This window comes from Oncorhynchus gorbuscha, linkage group LG23 (assembly GCF_021184085.1).
Source record: "Oncorhynchus gorbuscha isolate QuinsamMale2020 ecotype Even-year linkage group LG23, OgorEven_v1.0, whole genome shotgun sequence".
Lineage (NCBI taxonomy): Eukaryota > Metazoa > Chordata > Actinopteri > Salmoniformes > Salmonidae > Oncorhynchus > Oncorhynchus gorbuscha.
This window is the reverse complement of record NC_060195.1, coordinates 22849923-22869297: the sequence shown is the minus strand read 5'-3', so window position 1 is coordinate 22869297 and position 19375 is coordinate 22849923. Positions and strand designations below refer to the sequence as shown.

The 19375-nt window shown below is 40.8% G+C and overlaps 1 protein-coding gene across 1 annotated transcript; it reads left to right on the top strand.

Moving 5' to 3' along the window:
• The first annotated feature begins 312 nt into the window (after window positions 1-312).
• Window positions 313-5565, top strand: slitrk4 (SLIT and NTRK-like family, member 4). Its single transcript, XM_046322874.1, is given in 3 exon segments — window positions 313-461; window positions 1051-3381; window positions 3383-5565. Coding segments are annotated over 3 exon segments (2595 nt in total). The 5' UTR covers window positions 313-410; the 3' UTR covers window positions 3596-5565.
• The last annotated feature ends 13810 nt before the right edge of the window (window positions 5566-19375 follow it).

The following is a 19375-nucleotide window of genomic DNA, read 5'->3' as shown; positions in this document are numbered from 1 at the left end:
CAAGCAATATCAGATTTTTGGAGGTGAGTAAACCCGCGCAGGATTGTTTAGGTTTATCGGGTTCTGCTGCTTCATTTTTTTTCTGCCTGAACGGCTCAGTCCAACTTCAGCGAGCCATATACATAGGCTAAGCATCTCTATGGACTGGGTGTTCCAGCAGCACCATTCGTTTCATTTTCCTCTATCGTGAACTGGAGAGAAGTTGTTTTGCAGTCACTTCAGCTGCTCGCCTTTTGTCCCTGCTTTCTTAATAACGCTGAGGTGGGCACCGTGTCTTTAGCTCATTCCGAACTGAAATGCTTCATGGAGATAAATATATTTTTTAACAAGTGGAGCCTGTCAAGAAGAGACGCATAGGCTGAAATCTGAGCGATAGCCTACCTACGTCTGAATGGGAGCACCGCGTCTCAATGCACTGCCAATGTCCGTTTCTCAAGAAACCACATTTGCAAACGCTTACGGTAAGTCTTCTGTTATTTGCTTGAAAAGCTTTAATATCCATTCTGTAGCTTACATTGTTCATACGTTTAATTATAATATGGGTTGATCCGCCTGGGGCACAGGCTTCATGGGATGTTTTAGCCCACAATATGTCAGCATAGGATATATATTTTCTACTCTTTTTGTTATATGCCCACAAAATTGACGCACTACTGTAATATATAATGGTGATTTCAATTGTGTTTTGTAACATTATGGATCAGAAGGAGATTATGGTTTTAAGGCTTCTATTATTAGCCTCTTATTATTCGTCTATCATTATTATGGTTATTATTATTAATATTATTAGTATTATTATGAATACTATTTTTAGGTTAAAATGGTACTTGATGGCTGTATTGCTATAGATAAATGGGTTGATTTGCGTACATTAAATTAGCCTGGTGTATAGACAAAACATTACTAATATCAGCAGTAGGCATATACTAACTAACCATTACTAACATCAGCAGTAGGGCATATACTATCTAACCATTAATGAAGTACTGTCTGTATGTATAGTACCAGTTTGTGTTTTGATTGTTTGTTTGTTTGTTTTTCCTCTCAAAGGTTACTAAATGGTTTTCTGGGGGATTTATAAAAGGCAAAATGCTGCTTCTAGTTCTGTTGGCCTTTTTCGTATCGAATACGTTTTCTGACTTGGATTCTGACCTCTCAGCGGAGACCTGCAGCGCCTGTTCATGCATGTCCATCGAGAACGTCCTATATGTGAACTGTGAGAAAATAACTGTGTACAGACCTACCCAGCTGCTGCCCCCGGTCTCTAGCCTCTATCATTTGAATTTCCAAAATAACCTATTGATCGTCCTTTACCCCAATTCCTTTCTCAATTTCACACACGCAGTCTCTCTTCAACTGGGAAACAACAAACTACAGAACATCGAGGGAGGGGCCTTTTATGGCCTTAGTTCATTGAAACAGCTGCATTTAAATAACAATGAATTGAAGGTGCTCAGAGCTGACACTTTCTATGGGATCGAAAACTTGGAATACCTCCAGGCTGACTACAATTTGATCAAGTATATTGAAAAAGGATCCTTCAACAAATTGCATAGGTTGAAAGTTCTCATTCTGAATGACAATCTAGTCCAGATCCTTCCTGATAACATTTTTCGCTTTGCCTCCCTCACACATTTGGATATAAGAGGAAACAGGATCCAGAAGCTACCATATCTGGGAGTTTTGGAACACATTGGACGTATAGTGGAATTGCAGCTCGATGACAACCCATGGAATTGCACATGTGATTTGTTACCCTTGAAAGCTTGGTTGGAGAACATGCCCTATAACATTTTTATTGGGGAGGCTATATGTGAAACTCCTAGTGACCTGTATGGACGCCTGTTGAAAGAAACAAACAAACAGGAACTGTGCCCCATGGGAACAGGTAGTGACTTTGATGTAAGGATGCCCCCTTCACAGCCAGAAAATGGCCGAACAACATCCGACAAGGCCCCCACTACGATACCGCCCATAGCCACCAAAGCTCCCAAAACAACAAACCCATCAAAGATTTATGGAAACGGGATTGTTGGTTTACCCGGTTTGAATAAAAATATTCCAATTATGTCCTATCAAACAAGAACCCCACCTCTCTCCTGCCCACAGCCTTGTACCTGCAAAGCTCACCCATCAGACTTTGGCATCAGTGTGAGTTGCCAAGAGAGAAGTATAAACAATCTAGCAGATATCATTCCCAAGCCACCAAATGCCAAGAAGCTCCACCTGAGTGGAAATTATATCAGAGATATCAGCCCAGTTGATTTCCAAGGCTTTGAGGGTTTAGATTTATTACATTTGGGCAGCAATCAAATAGTCACAGTTCAAAAAGGGGTCTTTGCCAATCTGACCAACCTGCGTAGGCTTTATCTCAATGGGAACCAACTAGAGCAGCTGCATCCTGAGATGTTCCTTGGGCTCAGTAACCTCCAATACTTGTATCTAGAATACAATGCCATACAAGAGGTGTTAGCAGGGACATTTGACTCCATGCCAAATCTGCAGTTGTTGTATCTGAACAATAATGTGCTAAGGAGCCTCCCTGCCTATATCTTTGCTGGCGTTTCCCTGGCTAGGCTAAATCTTAAGAACAACCATTTCATGACTCTGCCTGTGAGTGGTGTCCTAGACCAGCTGAGGTCTCTCACTCAAATTGATCTAGAAGGCAATCCCTGGGAATGCTCCTGTGATTTAGTGGCTCTGAAACTGTGGCTGGAGAAGCTGAATGACGGAGTGGCTGCGAAAGAGGTCAAATGTGCATCCCCAGTTCAGTTTTCCAATATAGAGCTACGGCTGCTGAAAAATGAGATCCTGTGCCCCAAACTTATAGCTAGGCCCCCTTTCATCCTGACCAGTACTACTCCGGTGGTGACTTCCATGTCCCCAGCAGGGGTGGGCAAGGCCCCTCCAGGTGGTCCAGTTCCCCTATCCATCATGATCCTCAGTGTTCTGGTGGTGCTCATCATAACAGTGTTTGTTGCTTTCTGCCTCTTGGTGTTCGTGCTGAGGCGCAATAAGAAGCCAGCCGGACGCCAGGAGGGCATGGGGAACCAGGAGTGTGGCTCCATGCAACTCACGCTCAGGAGACACAACAAATCGAACAAGAAAGATGATCTGGGAGGGGAGACGTTCATCCCCCATACTATCCAGCATATGAACAAGAGTCACACCTGTGGGATTAGAGACTCTGAGTCAGGCTTTAAGTTTGCTGACTCCCAGAGACAGAAAATAATCCTGCTCAACAGCGCTGACCAAGACAAGGACTCACTGTCCTCCCTGGATCCACGCAATAAGAGACTGAGCACCATTGACGAGCTGGATGAGTTCCTGCCAAGAGAATCCAACATGTTTATTCAAAACTTTTTAGACAGTAAAAGGGGGGGATTTCAGCAGTATAGGGGGGAGTGGGTTTCAGATCCGTTACCCAGAGAAACCACAGGACAAAAAGATGAAGAAGTCACTAATAGGGGGAAACCATAGTAAGATAGTAGTGGAACAAAGGAAAAGTGAGTACTATGAACTTAAAACTAAACTTCAAGGTACACCTGACTACCTTCAGGTTCTGGAAGAACAGACTCAAATGAGTCAAATGTAGGCTATCTACCCCCCCCCCCCCCCCAATGACAAAAGTGCCTTTTGGAAAAGCTTAATGACCAATGGATAAACTGGACAGGAGGCTCCAGTCGGATAACATGACTTCCCGAGAATCAGTGGCTCTGTTGCAAATACAGACTTTCCTCCTGATGTGGTGATGCCATTATAACATGTATTAATATCACATTATACCACAAGACATCCTTAAGAGACAATTGTAGTATTTTGCTGCTATTGAAATTGGTACTTATCAGATTTTTTTTTCAACCAAATCATGGGTCATGAAAACAATGTTGACTGTACCTCATCATAGCTAGTGATCCTTCTGCAGTGTTTTTGTGGCAATATGGGATCAGTATTTTCAATGAATGAACTATCATATGGTGACTTTACAGTTCTCCTGGGAATATAACGTGGTTGGGATCCCCCACTTGCAGACTCTTACCATCTGCCTGGATTATAACTGGTCACTGCTGGTCACTGCTGGGGAACCTGACGCCTTGGTTTCACTAAGAAAAGGCACGTATGAACCGAACAGCAGATTTGGAATGATTCCATGACTTGTTTGTGTAAAGAGCCATGTTAATAGTGTTTGAATTAAATGTGGTTCCTCTGGATATGTTTGGGTATGGCACATGTCGGGACATTTTTTTTAAGCCCAAGAAAAACAGCTGCTTGCCATGTAAGCATACCTGGATTTATTTTGTAAGTCTACATTATTTGTATCTGTGGGACAGTTTGTAAATTACAACAGAAGACAAAACAACTATACCTATAAAAGACAAAACATGTAGAAAAAAAGCAACATTAAACAAACTGAATATTGACGACCCCTGTCAATATATATGATTGATGATCCATGTCAATATATATGATTGATTACCCCTGTCAATATATATGATTGATGACCCTGTCAATATATATGATTGACGATCCCTGTCAATTTATATGATTGATGATCCATGTCAATATATATGATTGATTACCCCTGTCAATACATATGATTGACGACCCCTGTCAATTTATATGATTGATGACCCCTGTCAATATATATCATTGATGACCAACTGTCAATATATATGATTGATGACCAACTATCAATTGGTAGTACATTTAACTAATTTATTTATTTTTCTATGCAGGATTATTTAAAGATTATTGGTACTATTTAAAAGTGAAATGGATATTTAGAATGCAGAAGCAAGACAGGCCCAGATCTCACGCCACAAATGATTTCTCAGAGTAACTGTTTCTGTTTTCTGAGTCTTCATGGACTCTACTGATGGCCTGAAAGGGGACTAGAGATGGATGTTATTTCACTTTGACGGTGCACAAACTGAGGCCTGATTAGTATTTGAAAAAAGGTTTCTTGTAAAAGGTTTCGTGTAAAGGTTTATTTTTAACATTATGCAACCAAAATAAATTTGCATTAAGGTGATACAATTCTGGATGGTTTGACTTGGGTACCATGGTAATGGATTAGAAAGGTAATGTATGAGATATGTTCAATTTATCTTTGGAAGAAAATGATGTGGCTATGAATTTGTTTTATATACAGTAGCTACTGATCTGGACAGATTCATATCAAACACCATGTGCAATATTAATATGCTCAATCATAATAGCTTAAATCCTTTATTTGATTTATTAGTTCAAAGTTATATTGTGGAGACAGCTTATATTGTTATTTCAAACGATTTTATCCACTTTATTTTACCAAGTCCTTATTTAAAGTATTGTTAAGTTAATGAGTGTTTGAAATACAAATGAATAGAATGTACCTTGAAAGATATGATCAATACAATGTTCTATCAGTCAGCAGAATACTGTATATTGGTTAGTTTTTATTGTATAAACCTGTTGAAGTCAAGGTACCTATCTGCACTGTGTTTTTCTTTTCCTCAAGAAAATGTCATCTTGTTTCCTCAGTCGTTTAAGTTGCTTTATAAATAAAGCCTTGAATGCTCAAGAAGAAAACCTGAGAATAGTTGAGTATTTGAACACAAAATATGTATGACATGAATCTCATGAATTCAACATGAGTACATATGATACAGCCCAATCATAAATGCTGTGTGTGAGTTGTTTCATCATGTTCCATTACACTGATCAAACCACGTTTAGGGGATTGTTATTTCTTATTATTTTTAAAGGCAACAACAGTATTCCTTTACATTACAGTTGTTTTGTTATAGGGCATGAATTGGTTAGTGAGTAAAATGATGAAATGGTGTCATAACCTTTCCAGATGTTCTGGTGCCTGTTTGCCTCTCTATTTAAAATGCCTTCAACAATTGCAGTGCGTCCGTCACCCCCACACTGCCTCACCCCACGAGAAGTAGATTTAACATTTTAGTCTGATTCAGCCAATGAATAACTCATGTTCTATGATAAAACAGGCAGTGCCGTTTTTAAGATGTGGGTGAGAACTAAACTACTGTTGGGATGTTTGTGGATGGACAGGTCAAGCTCTTGTACTCTGTAATATTCTGTATGATTTACAACACCGCAGCTGATGCTGTATGTATCTACTGATTACTTATTTCATTTGTTTGTTTGTTTTTGCTTTTTTGAATGCACTCTATTAGCCTCTCATGTTCGCTCTCCTCCCACAGAGAAATGGTTTCCTCCCGCAGAGAAATGGTTTCCTCCCACAGAGAAATGGTTTCTTCCCACAGAGAATTGGTTTCCTCCCGCAGTGAAATGGTGTCCTCCCACAGTGAAATGGTGTCCTCCCACAGTGAAATGGTTTTCTCACACAATGAAATGGTTTCCTCCCGCAGTGAAAGGGTTCTCACACAATGAAATGGTTTCCTCCCGCAGTGAAAGGGTTCTCACACAATGAAAGGGTTTTCTCCCGCAGTGAAAGGGTTTCCTCCCGCAGTGAAAGGGTTTCCTCCCGCAGTGAAAGGGTTTTCTCCCAGAGTGAAATGGTTTCCTCCCGCAGTGAAAGGGTTTCCTCCCGCAGTGAAAGGGTTTCCTCCCGCAGTGAAAGGGTTTCCTCCCGCAGTGAAAGGGTTTCCTCCCGCAGTGAAAGGGTTTCCTCCCGCAGTGAAATGGTGTCCTCCCGCAGTGAAATGGTTTTCTCACACAATGAAATGGTTTCCTCCCGCAGTGAAAGGGTTTCCTCCCGCAGTGAAAGGGTTTTCTCCCAGAGTGAAATGGTTTTGTCATTTAGGTTGACTTTTTTCTGCTGACAAAGGGAACAATTGTCTTTTAAGATTAAAGTTAACATGTCTTGCCAGTAAACGTTCATGTTATTCGTTTGTCATATTCACTTGGAGAGAAGTGCTGTACTGTAGGAGATGGATGTCTCATCCTTTTGCTTCCGTTGCCTGGTGCGTACTGCAGTGTGGGGCCATAGTCACTGCCGGTTGTTCAGCTATACTCTGCCTTTATTTTGCTGTCGTTTTGTATGAAATGTCAGTGTTGCAAATTAGCCTGGCTAACATCACAGATTTGAAGTTATTAAGTGAATATACTCAGGTTATATTCCTACCATTCTCTAAGTGAATATACTCAGGTTATATTCCTACCATTCTCTAAGTGAATATACTCAGGTTATATTCCTGCCATTCTCTAAGTGAATATACTCAGGTTATATTCCTACCATTCTCTAAGTGAATATACTCAGATTATATTCCTGCCATTATTTTAGTGAATATACCCAGGTTGTATTCCTACCATTCTCTAAGTGAATATACTCAGGTTATATTCCTACCATTCTCTAAGTGAATATACTCAGATTATATTCCTACCATTCTCTAAGTGAATATACTCAGGTTATATTCCTACCATTCTCTAAGTGAATATACTCAGATTATATTCCTGCCATTATTTTAGTGAATATACCCAGGTTGTATTCCTACCATTCTATAAATGAATATACTCAGATTATATTCCTACCATTCTCTAAGTAAATATACTCAGATTATATTCCTACCATTCTCTAAATTAATATACTCATATTTTATTCCTACAGTACCATTCTCTAAGTGAATATACTCAGGTTATATTCCTATCATTCTCTAAGTGAATATACTCAGATTATATTCCTACCATTCTCTAAGTGAATATACACAGGTTATATTCCTACCATTCTCTAAGTGAATATACTCAGGTTATATTCCTACCATTCTCTAAGTGAATATACTCAGATTATATTCCAGGTTATACCATTCTCTAAGTGAATATACTCAGGTTATATTCCTACCATTCTCTAAGTGAATATACTCAGGTTATATTCCTACCATTCTCTAAGTGAATATACTCAGGTTATATTCCTACCATTCTCTAAGTGAATATACTCAGGTTATATTCCTACCATTCTCTAAGTGAATATACTCAGGTTATATTCCTACCATTCTCTAAGTGAATATACTCAGGTTATATTCCTACCATTCTCTAAGTGAATATACTCAGGTTATATTCCTACCATTCTCTAAGTGAATATACTCAGGTTATATTCCTACCATTCTCTAAGTGAATATACTCAGGTTATATTCCTACCATTCTCTACTGAATGTGTGTGTGTTGTGTTTCTCATGTTGTCTCCATGTTTACACTGGTGAACAAATTGGGTGAATACAAAGGCTGACAAAGCCCTTGTATATTTTTTGGCATTCCAACATGGTCTCATTTAATTTGAATGATCTATGACTTCCAATCATCCTCAATATTGTTTTTTGGGAGAAAAAAAAACCTGTATTGCAATATGCTAATTTGCTCGAAATGACTCATGAACGAGAGTAAAGCATGTTGACAGGGATTTGCATGTGAGTGTGTGTTTTGGATGTTGTGTGAGTGTGTGTGAATATTGTGTGAGTGTGTGTTTGGATATTGTGTGAGTGTGTGTTTGGATATTGAGTGAGTGTGTGTTTTGGATATTGCTTGAGTGTGTGTGTGGATATTGTGTGAGTGTATGTTTTGGATATTGTGTGTGTGTGTGTGTGTATTGTGTGAGTGTGTGTTTGGATAGTGTGTGAATGAGTGTGTGGATATTGTGTGTGTTTTGGATATTGTGTGAGTGTGTGTGTGGATATTGTGTTAGTTTGTGTTTTGATATTGTGTGAGTGTGTGTGTGGATATTGTGTGTGTTTTGGATATTGTGTTAGTTTGTGTTTTGATATTGTGTGAGTGTGTGTGTGGATATTGTGTGTGTGTGGATATTGTGTGAGTGTATGTTTTGGATATTGTGTGTGTGTGTGTGTATTGTGTGAGTGTGTGTTTGGATAGTGTGTGAATGAGTGTGTGGATATTGTGTGTGTTTTGGATATTGTGTGAGTGTGTGTTTGGATATGGTGTGAGTGTGTGTGTTTTGATAGTGTAAGTGTGTGTGTTTTGATATTGTGTGAGTGTGTGTGTGTGTGTGGATTTTGTGTGTGTGTGTTTTGATATTGTGTGAGTGTGTGCGTGGATATTGTGTGAGTGTGTGTGTTTTGATATTGTGTGAGTGTGTATTTTGATATTGTGTGAGTGTGTGTGTGGATTTTTTGTGTGTGTGTTTTGATATTGTGTGTGTGTGTGTTTTGATATTGTGTGAGTGTGTGCGTGGATATTGTGTGAGTGTGTGTTTGGATATAGTGTGTGTTTTGGATATTGTGTGTGTGTGGATATTGTTTGAGTGTGTGTGTGTGGATATTGTATGATTATCTATGTGGATATTGTGTGAGTGTGTCTGTGTGGAAATGACTCATGAACGAGGGTAAAGCATGTTGACAGGGATTTGCATGTGAGTGTGTGTTTTGGATGTTGTGTGAGTGTGAGTGTGCGTGAATATTGTGTGAGTGTATGTTTTGCATATTGTGTGTGTGTGTGTGTGTGTATTGTGTGAGTGTGTGTGTGGATATTGTGTTAGTTTGTGTTTTGATATTGTGTGAGTGTGTGTGTGGATATTGTGTGTGTTTTGGATATTGTGTGAGTGTGTGTTTGGATATGGTGTGAGTGTGTGGGTGGATATTGTGTGTGTTTTGGATATTGTGTGAGTGTGTGTTTGGATATGGTGTGAGTGTGTGTGTGGATATTGTGTGTGTTTTGGATATTGTGTGAGTGTGTGTGTTTTGATATTGTGTGTGTGTGTGTGTGTGTGGATATTGTGTGTGTTTTGATATTGTGTGAGTGTGTGCGTGGATATTGTGTGAGTGTGAGTTTGGATATAGTGTGTGTTTTGGATATTGTGTGAGTGTTGTGTTGATATTGTGTTGGTGTGTTTTTGGATATTGTGTGTGTTTTGGATATTGTATGAGCGTGTGTTTGGATATTGTTTGATTGTGTGTGTGGATATTGTATGATTATATATGTGGATATTGTGTGAGTGTGTGTGTGGATTTTGTGTGTGTGTGTTTTGGATATTGTGTGAGTGTGTGTGTGTGTATTGTGTGAGTGTGTTTGGATAGTGTGTGAATGAGTGTGTGGATATTGTGTGTGTTTTGGATATTGTGTGAGTGTGTGTGTGGATATTGTGTTAGTTTGTGTTTTGATATTGTGTGAGTGTGTGTGTGGATATTGTGTGTGTTTTGGATATTGTGTGAGTGTGTGTTTGGATATGGTGTGAGTGTGTGTGTGTTTTGGATATTGTGTGTGTTTTGGATATTGTGTGAGTGTGTGTGTGTGGATATTGTGTGAGTGTGTGTGTTTTGATATTGTGTGAGTGTGTGTGTGGATATTGTGTGAGTGTGTGTGTTTTGATATTGTGTGAGTGTGTATTTTGATATTGTGTGAGTGTGTGTGTATTTTGATATTGTGTGAGTGTGTGTGTGGATTTTTTGTGTGTGTGTTTTGATATTGTGTGTGTGTGTGTTTTGATATTGTGTGAGTGTGTGCGTGGATATTGTGTGAGTGTGAGTTTGGATATAGTGTGTGTTTTGGATATTGTGTGAGTGTTGTGTTGATATTGTGTTGGTGTGTGTTTGGATATTGTGTGTGTTTTGGATATTGTATGAGCGTGTGTTTGGATATTGTTTTATTGTGTGTGTGGATATTGTATGATTATATATGTGGATATTGTGTGAGTGTGTGTGTGGATTTTGTGTGTGTGTGTTTTGGATATTGTGTGAGTGTGTGTGTGTGTATTGTGTGAGTGTGTTTGGATAGTGTGTGAATGAGTGTGTGGATATTGTGTGTGTTTTGGATATTGTGTGAGTGTGTGTGTGGATATTGTGTTAGTTTGTGTTTTGATATTGTGTGAGTGTGTGTGGATATTGTGTGTGTTTTGGATATTGTGTGAATGTGTGTTTGGATATGGTGTGAGTGTGTGTGTGTGGATATTGTGTGTGTTTTGGATATTGTGTGAGTGTGTGTGTGTGGATATTGTGTGAGTGTGTGTGTTTTGATATTGTGTGAGTGTGTGTGTTTTGATAGTGTGAGTGTGTGTGTTTTGATATTGTGTGTGTGTGTGTGTTTTGATATTGTGTGAGTGTGTGCGTGGATATTGTGTGAGTGTGTGTGTTTTGATATTGTGTGAGTGTGTATTTTGATATTGTGTGAGTGTGTGTGTGGATTTTTTGTGTGTGTGTTTTTATATTGTGTGTGTGTGTGTTTTGATATTGTGTGAGTGTGTGCGTGGATATTGTGTGAGTGTGTGTTTGGATATAGTGTGTGTTTTGGATTTTGTGTTTGTGTGTCGATATTGTTTGAGTGTGTGTGTGTGGATATTGTATGATTATCTATGTGGATATTGTGTGAGTGTGTCGGTGTGGATATTGTGTGAGTGTGTGTGTTGGATATTGTGTGTGTGTGTGTGTGTGTGTGTGTGTGTGTGTGTGTGTGTGTGTGTGTGTGTGTGTGTGTGTGTGTGTGTGTGTGTGTGTGTGTGTGTGTGTGTGTGTGTGTGTGTGTCTGTGTGTGTGTGTTTGTGTGTGTGTGTGTGTGTAGATATTGTGTGTTTTGGATATTGTGCGAGTGTGTGTGTGGATATTGTGTGAGTGTGTGTGTGTGTGTGGATATTGTGTGTGTTGGATATTGTGTGACTGTGTGTACGGATATTGTGTGAGTGTGTGTGTTGGGTATTGTGTGAGTGTGTGTGTGTGTGGATATTGTGTGACTGTGTGTACGGATATTGTGTGAGTGTGTGTGTGCATACATTTGCAATGTAACTGTACTACCCATATTGGCAGAGTCTAGATCTGTCAATGCACTTAGCTGTTGCGCCAGATGTCTTTTTAAATAGTTGGTGTATTTATTTACCCGCTTTGATCTAACGTGTTGCCAGGTCTGAATGTTGAGATGACACCTATAGATAATTCATTATATATAACCCTTCAAATGCTGTCGCTTTCAGCTCCTGTTTTTGTGACTTCATGTGTGAAGACTTGCCCTTGTGGAATTGCATAAGAAGTGCATAATTGTGTTTTGTCAAACCAATGGTGGGATGTGAATAGTCTCCATATGGATGGGGTTTCCTGTGATGTATTATGCAGAGCAAAAACTCTTACGCCATTATTTTATCATGTGATTTTGTAGACCTTGAGATTTTCACATCAGAATTTCTTGTTTCATATAGGAGTTGCCTTTGTAATAAACCTGCAGTACAACAACCTGGGCCGAGATCTATCACATCTTTTTTGATGCACCCTTGTTTTGTAACGCCCCACGAAAGGCTTTCTAGGCTCGATGTCGAGACATATCACATATGGCTGAACCCATCATCAGGGATTATAAAACGATGAACATGTATGTACCCGTAGCATGTTTTATCCATATAATTATGCTAACTTTGCTATGCAATGGGTTGAACAAGTATGTGTGTCTGACTAAGTAACCATGGAGACAACCAATCCTTTTCATTAGTTGAATACAATATTTTAATCCTCATAGTTTACATTTTTTACACAATGTTGTCATTGGTTCTGCAATGAGTCTACAAAAGTCACTTGTGTTTGGCTCAGTAGCAGTATTTGCATCAGCAATCTTTTCATAGTGTGTGACGTGCATGCACCCCATATATGGTAACGATTAGGAATCCGCTTCCCCAATCATGTATTCCTGGCATCGCTCCTAGCTGGTACTGTAGTCCTGGCATCTCTCCTAGCTGGTACTATCTGGATTTCATTGCATTTATTTGCATTTTTGTGACAAACTCTTTGATGCTGTTGTGACTCATGTAACAGCTCATGTTTGTTTGTAGGGGGGGGGGGCGATTTAGGGGTCAGAGCAGGCCCTAAGACTTGGTCACAGTATAGTATCATTTAAAAATGTCACTGAGTGATGGTAATATTCACCCCTCTAGTCTCTTCCCCTGTCCCTGAACACTCCAATGTTGCACTGTCCTGTATGACCGGCATGCCCTCCAACCCTGTCCCTCACCCTGCAAGCCAAGCCCTTTCAAGCCTTCCTAAATGACGCCATGGAACGGCAATTGATTTATTCATGTATATTTGCTCCAGTCAATGTCACATGCTCGTTAGGCAGCACACTTCCTGTAGGAGGCCCCGGAGGTGCAGGAGTGCGGGGCTGCATGCACAAGTAGATGTCTTGGATGCAATGGACGCCTTTTCATTTCAACCACAGAGCGATAAGGACAGCCAAGCGCGAGCTGTGATTGGCAGATAACAAGGATGGATTAAACCTCAGGGTCTTTGCCTCTGCTGAATAATGTGGTCATTTGTTTGAAGAAAGGCAGAGCGAGGCACTACAGTATAGGGCTGTGTGCAGGCCTCGGACCGCTGCAGAGAAAATACTTATCTGAGATCCCATAGTTTCTCTATGTCAAGATGAGTTCAACAATGGAGAACTGTCCTTGTCTTCTCATTAGGCACAGACGTCAATTCAACATCTTTTCCGCGTTGGTTCAACATAATTTAATTGAAATGATGTGGAACAACGTTGATTCAACCAGTGTGTGCCCAGTGGGTTGTGAATAAGTGTACAGTTAGATTGGTAAAATGATGGTGAAAATAATTGTCTTGAGCAGCATTGAAATAAAGAGAGTTGTTTGTAACATAAAATGAATCACTACAAGTACTTCACATGATCCATTGAGAGTTCTTGTGTTGCTATGGTGTTTCATACCACTGAGAATTATTATGTTGCTATGGTGTTTCATACCAGTGAGAGTTATTGTGTTGCTATGGTGTTTCATACCAGTGAGAGTTATTGTGTTGCTATGGTGTTTCATACCACTGAGAGTTCTTGTGTTGCTATGGTGTTTCATACCACTGAGAGTTATTGTGTTGCTATGGTGTTTCATACCAGTGAGAGTTATTGTGTTGCTATGGTGTTTCATACCAGTGAGAGTTATTGTGTTGCTATGGTGTTTCATACCACTGAGAGTTGCTCTGGTGTTGTGGTGTTTCATTCCACTGAGAGTTGTTGTGGTGTTGTAGTGTTTCATACCACTGAGAGATGTGTTGTTGTAGTGTTTCATACAACTGAGAGTTGCTGTGGTGTTGTGGTGTTTCATACCAATGAGAGTTGTTGTGGTGTTTCATACCACTGAGATATGTGTTGTTGTAGTGTTTCATACCACTGAGAGTTGCTGTGGTGTTGTGGTGTTTCATACCAATGAGAGTTGTTGTGGTGTTTCATACCACTGAGATATGTGTTGTTGTAGTGTTTCATACCACTGAGAGTTGCTGTGGTGTTGTGGTGTTTCATTCCACTGAGAGATGTGTTGTGGTGTTTCATATCACTGAGAGTTGCTGTGGTGATGTAGTGTTTCATACCACTGAGAGTTGTGTTGTTGTGGTGTTTCATTCCACTGAGAGATGTGTTGTTATGGTGTTTCATTCCACTGAGAGATGTGTTGTTATGGTGTTTCATTACACTGAGAGATATGTTGTTGTGGTGTGTCATACCACTGAGAGTTGCTGTGGTGTTGTGGTGTTTCATTCCACTGAGAGATGTATTGTTGTGGTGTTTCATACCACTGTGTGTCCATGCTACTAGTCATGTATTTGTGCCTGTAGTGGTGTGTGTTATGATGCTTCAGGGAGGTTGTTGAGCATAGAGAGTACATCAATGATACTTTATGTTCTGGATGTTTGAAAGTGGCCCATGTGGGAAGGTTGTTTTCAGTCGTGTGTATGTTTGCTTTAAAATGTTTTCTGCCTTAAACTAAAAGGTAGTGTTTGCTGCCCTTCATTTTGCTAAGGAACGTTTAAGCATTTCTCAGTTGAGCAGATTTTACCATTACAAATCATTAATAAGTTATGTGTATTGCATTTTCAAGCTTGCAAATTGAATTGTCAGAAGGGGTTGCCTTTCAGAACTTGTTTTCATGATGGAAAACAGTCACTGTTGCAGTCCTGAGAGAAGTGTCAATCACAGGAGCATAAATTAGGATAACATAATATATAATAATAATAATATAATAACATACAACACTAAGTAGATAATTTGCGCTCATGCTGAGTTTAGTTACAAACAAATTTTTGTGCAACATTTTGGTCACAGACATTTTCTCTCTCTCATTTACATTAATAGATGTTGTAGTTGATAAATGTTTCATTTGCGAGAATCCTCAGAGTGGGAGTTTGAACTCCTCAAACTGGAATAATCAGAAAGCAAAAAGGGGACAGAAATGTCCCTGTTGACAGGCATACACAAACAACATCACAAACACCCTGAGCATCTTTAACGCTCTCATGTGACAACAGTGACATGACAGGATGTAATAGTGCTGTTATTCAGGAAGGATTGTGTCTGTCTATCATGGGGGGTGGGGTTGGGGGTGCAATGACGGTTTGATGTCTGACTAAAAGGGATAAAAGTACTAACAACATATTTTGACTGTGACAATCCCTCAAGTGTTTTATGCATTTCCAAATGACCTCATCAGTCAGGACATGAGTGTGTTCAGAGTGCAGGCTCTCATGTTGTCTGTGTTTATAGACGTGTGTTGAGAGGTGCCTAGCATATGCATCACCTCACCGCTAGTACTGTACTGTGTCATGTGATAGGAGACCAGGGCCTATGGAGGGAGACGCTAGTACTGTGTCATGTGATAGGAGACCAGGGCCTTTGGAGGGAGACGCTAGTATGTGATAGGAGACCAGGGCCTTTGGAGGGAGATGCTAGTATGTGATAGGAGACCAGGGCCTTTGGAGGGAGACGCTAGTCCTGTGTCATGTGATAGGAGACCAGGGCCTTTGGAGGGAGACGCTAGTCCTGTGTCATGTGATAGGAGACCAGGGCCTTTGGAGGGAGATGCTAGTCCTGTGTCATGTGATAGGAGACCAGGGCCTTTGGAGGGAGACGCTAGTCCTGTGTCATGTGATAGGAGACCAGGGCCTATGGAGGGAGACGCTAGTCCTGTGTCATGTGATAGGAGACCAGGGCCTTTGGAGGGAGACGCTAGTCCTGTGTCATGTGATAGGAGACCAGGGCCTTTGGAGGGAGACGCTAGTCCTGTGTCATGTGATAGGAGACCAGGGCCTTTGGAGGGAGACGCTAGTCCTGTGTCATGTGATAGGAGACCAGGGCCTATGGAGGGAGACGCTAGTCCTGTGTCATGTGATAGGAGACCAGGGCCTTTGGAGGGAGACGCTAGTCCTGTGTCATGTGATAGGAGACCAGGGCCTATGGAGGGAGACACTAGTCCTGTGTCATGTGATAGGAGACCAGGGCCTATGGAGGGAGACGCTAGTCCTGTGTCATGTGATAGGAGACCAGGGCCTTTGGAGGGAGACGCTAGTCCTGTGTCATGTGATAGGAGACCAGGGCCTATGGAGGGAGACGCTAGTCCTGTGTCATGTGATAGGAGACCAGGGCCTATGGAGGGAGACGCTAGTCCTGTGTCATGTGATAGGAGACCAGGGCCTATGGAGGGAGACGCTAGTCCTGTGTCATGTGATAGGAGACCAGGGCCTATGGAGGGAGACGCTAGTCCTGTGTCATGTGATAGGAGACCAGGGCCTATGGAGGGAGACGCTAGTCCTGTGTCATGTGATAGGAGACCAGGGCCTATGGAGGGAGACTCTAGTCCTGTGTCATGTGATAGGAGACCAGGGCCTATGGAGGGAGACGCTAGTCCTGTGTCATGTGATAGGAGACCAGGGCCTATGGAGGGAGACGCTAGTCCTGTGTCATGTGATAGGAGACCAGGGCCTATGGAGGGAGACGCTAGTCCTGTGTCATGTGATAGGAGACCAGGGCCTATGGAGGGAGACGCTAGTCCTGTGTCATGTGATAGCAGACCAGGGCCTATGGAGGGAGACGCTAGTCCTGTGTCATGTGATAGGAGACCAGGGCCTATGGAGGGAGACGCTAGTCCTGTGTCATGTGATAGCAGACCAGGGCCTATGGAGGGAGACGCTAGTCCTGTGTCATGTGATAGCAGACCAGGGCCTATGGAGGGAGACGCTAGTCCTGTGTCATGTGATAGGAGACCAGGGCCTATGGAGGGAGCCTATTGTTCTTCAAGTGGTTTCTATTCTGAGCCTGGCAGTACATTTTAAGCTACAAAATGGTGTTAAACAAAAAATTGCTTGAGTTTGAGTTGTTGTCTCAAAAAATAATATTGATTCACTCATCCTGACTGAAGTTGTCAAAGTAAATGACCTTTTCCACTGTTAAACCCGAAATCCCCTCAAATAAGTGACAAGTTGACAGATTAGCTAACGAAATCCAGTATTACTGTCACTGTGGGACCCACTGTGTGACCCACTGTGTGACCCACTGTCCGACCCACTATCCGACCCACTCTATGTCTTTGCATTGCTGTATTATTTTCTCTGTGCTCTAGAAGCAGCCTGGTTGACTCTACTCCCACAGCAACCATCACTTTTATGTATGCTATGTTTGGATCATTCAGGCAAAGCTGTTCCTATGATGATATGAAAGATGAATATAATACAAACAATATTGGGTTACCGTTTTCTTGGAATAAAAACCACTGCATCAGAATATTCCTAATTCAATACCGTCAGTGCTCACAATAGTTCCAGTAATTGTATTTTCTGTGCAATCCCTTTAGAATGTATCTAAAATCAATACTGTATTTGCAGGAAAAAATCTACTTGACAGATAAACCCGGAAAAGGTGACAAACATCTTATCAAAATAGTGACCAAGAAGAGATGCGATGAAATAAACTCTAACCTCTACAATGTTTATTATTTTCCTCTGAGGTGGATTATTAACACGTGCACAGAATCTAATTGTGCTTTTTGGGATTGAATTCTCACCCAGTGATTTCCCTCCGGAAAAGGAGACTATATATTCAGAATAAAACAATTTGTTGTTACATTTCAATTGGAAATAAATGAATAGATAATAAATGAACCCAAAGAAAAGGCGCAGAGCTTTCACGGGTCTCAGGTCAATCATATATTACCATTCCCAGTGGAGACACATTGTACAACACCATCATGTGAATGTGATATAACATCCTTGGTGCTTTAGTCTTGAAAATGTTTCATCCTTGAGGTGAATGTTGATGCAGGAGGTTATTGTCTGATGGTGATAATTACATATCTTCTGTATCTAACCTCTGATAAGCACCGGTGTGATTTCATGGCCGTGATGTTCCGATATTGTGTGAGTGTGTGTTTGGATATTGTGTGAGTGAGTGTGTAGATATTGTGTGTGTTTTGGATATTGTGTGAGTGTGTGTGTGGATATTGTGTTAGTGTGTGTGTGGATATTGTGTTAGTGTGTTTTTGGATATTGCGTGAGTGTGTGTGTGTGGATATTGTGTGAGTGTGTGTTTGGATATTGTGTGAGTGTGTGTGTGGATATTGTGTGAGTGTGTGTGTGGATATTGTGAGTGTGTGTGTGTTTTGATATTGTGTGAGTGTGTGCGTGGATATTGTGTGAGTGTGTTATAGTTGTTATGGATATGATCTCCAGAGACTGATATTCCTAGGTGTTACGGACATGATCTACAGAGACTGATATTCCTAGGTGTTATGGACATGATCTCCAGAGACTGATATTCCTAGGTGTTATGGAGCTCATCTACAGAGACTGATATTCCTAGGTGTTATGGAGCTCATCTACAGAGACTGATATTCCTAGGTGTTATGGACATGATCTCCAGAGACTGATATTCCTGGTGTTACGGACATGATCTCCAGAAACTGATATTCCTAGGTGTTATGGAGCTCATCTACAGAGACTGATATTCCTAGGTGTTATGGACATGATCTACAGAGACTGATATTCCTAGGTGTTATGGACATGATCTCCAGAGACTGATATTCCCAGGTGTTATGGACATGATCTCCAGAGACTGATATTCCCAGGTGTTATGGACATGATCTCCAGAGACTGATATTCCCAGGTGTTATGGACATGATCTCCAGAGACTGATATTCCTATGTGTTATGGAGCTGATCTACAGAGACTGATATTCCTAGGTGTTATGGACATGATCTCCAGAGACTGATATTCCCAGGTGTTATGGACATGATCTCCAGAGACTGATATTCCTATGTGTTATGGAGCTGATCTACAGAGACTGATATTCCTAGGTGTTATGGACATGATCTCCAGAGACTGATATTCCCAGGTGTTATGGACATGATCTCCAGAGACTGATATTCCTAGGTGTTATGGACATGATCTCCAGAGATGGATATTCCTATGTGTTATGGAGCTGATCTCCTAATACTGATATTCCTATGTGTTATGGAGCTGATCTCCAGAGACTGATATTCCTAGGTGTTATGGAGCTGATCTCCTAATACTGATATTCCTATGTGTTATGGAGCTGATCTCCAGAGACTGATATTCCTTGGCATTATGAACCAGGGGCCGTATTCACAAAACTTTACTTACGAAAAAACGTAATAAGTTTTTAATGAAAAAAATAGGAAGTTCATTAGGTAGCTCGTAAGCGCAAT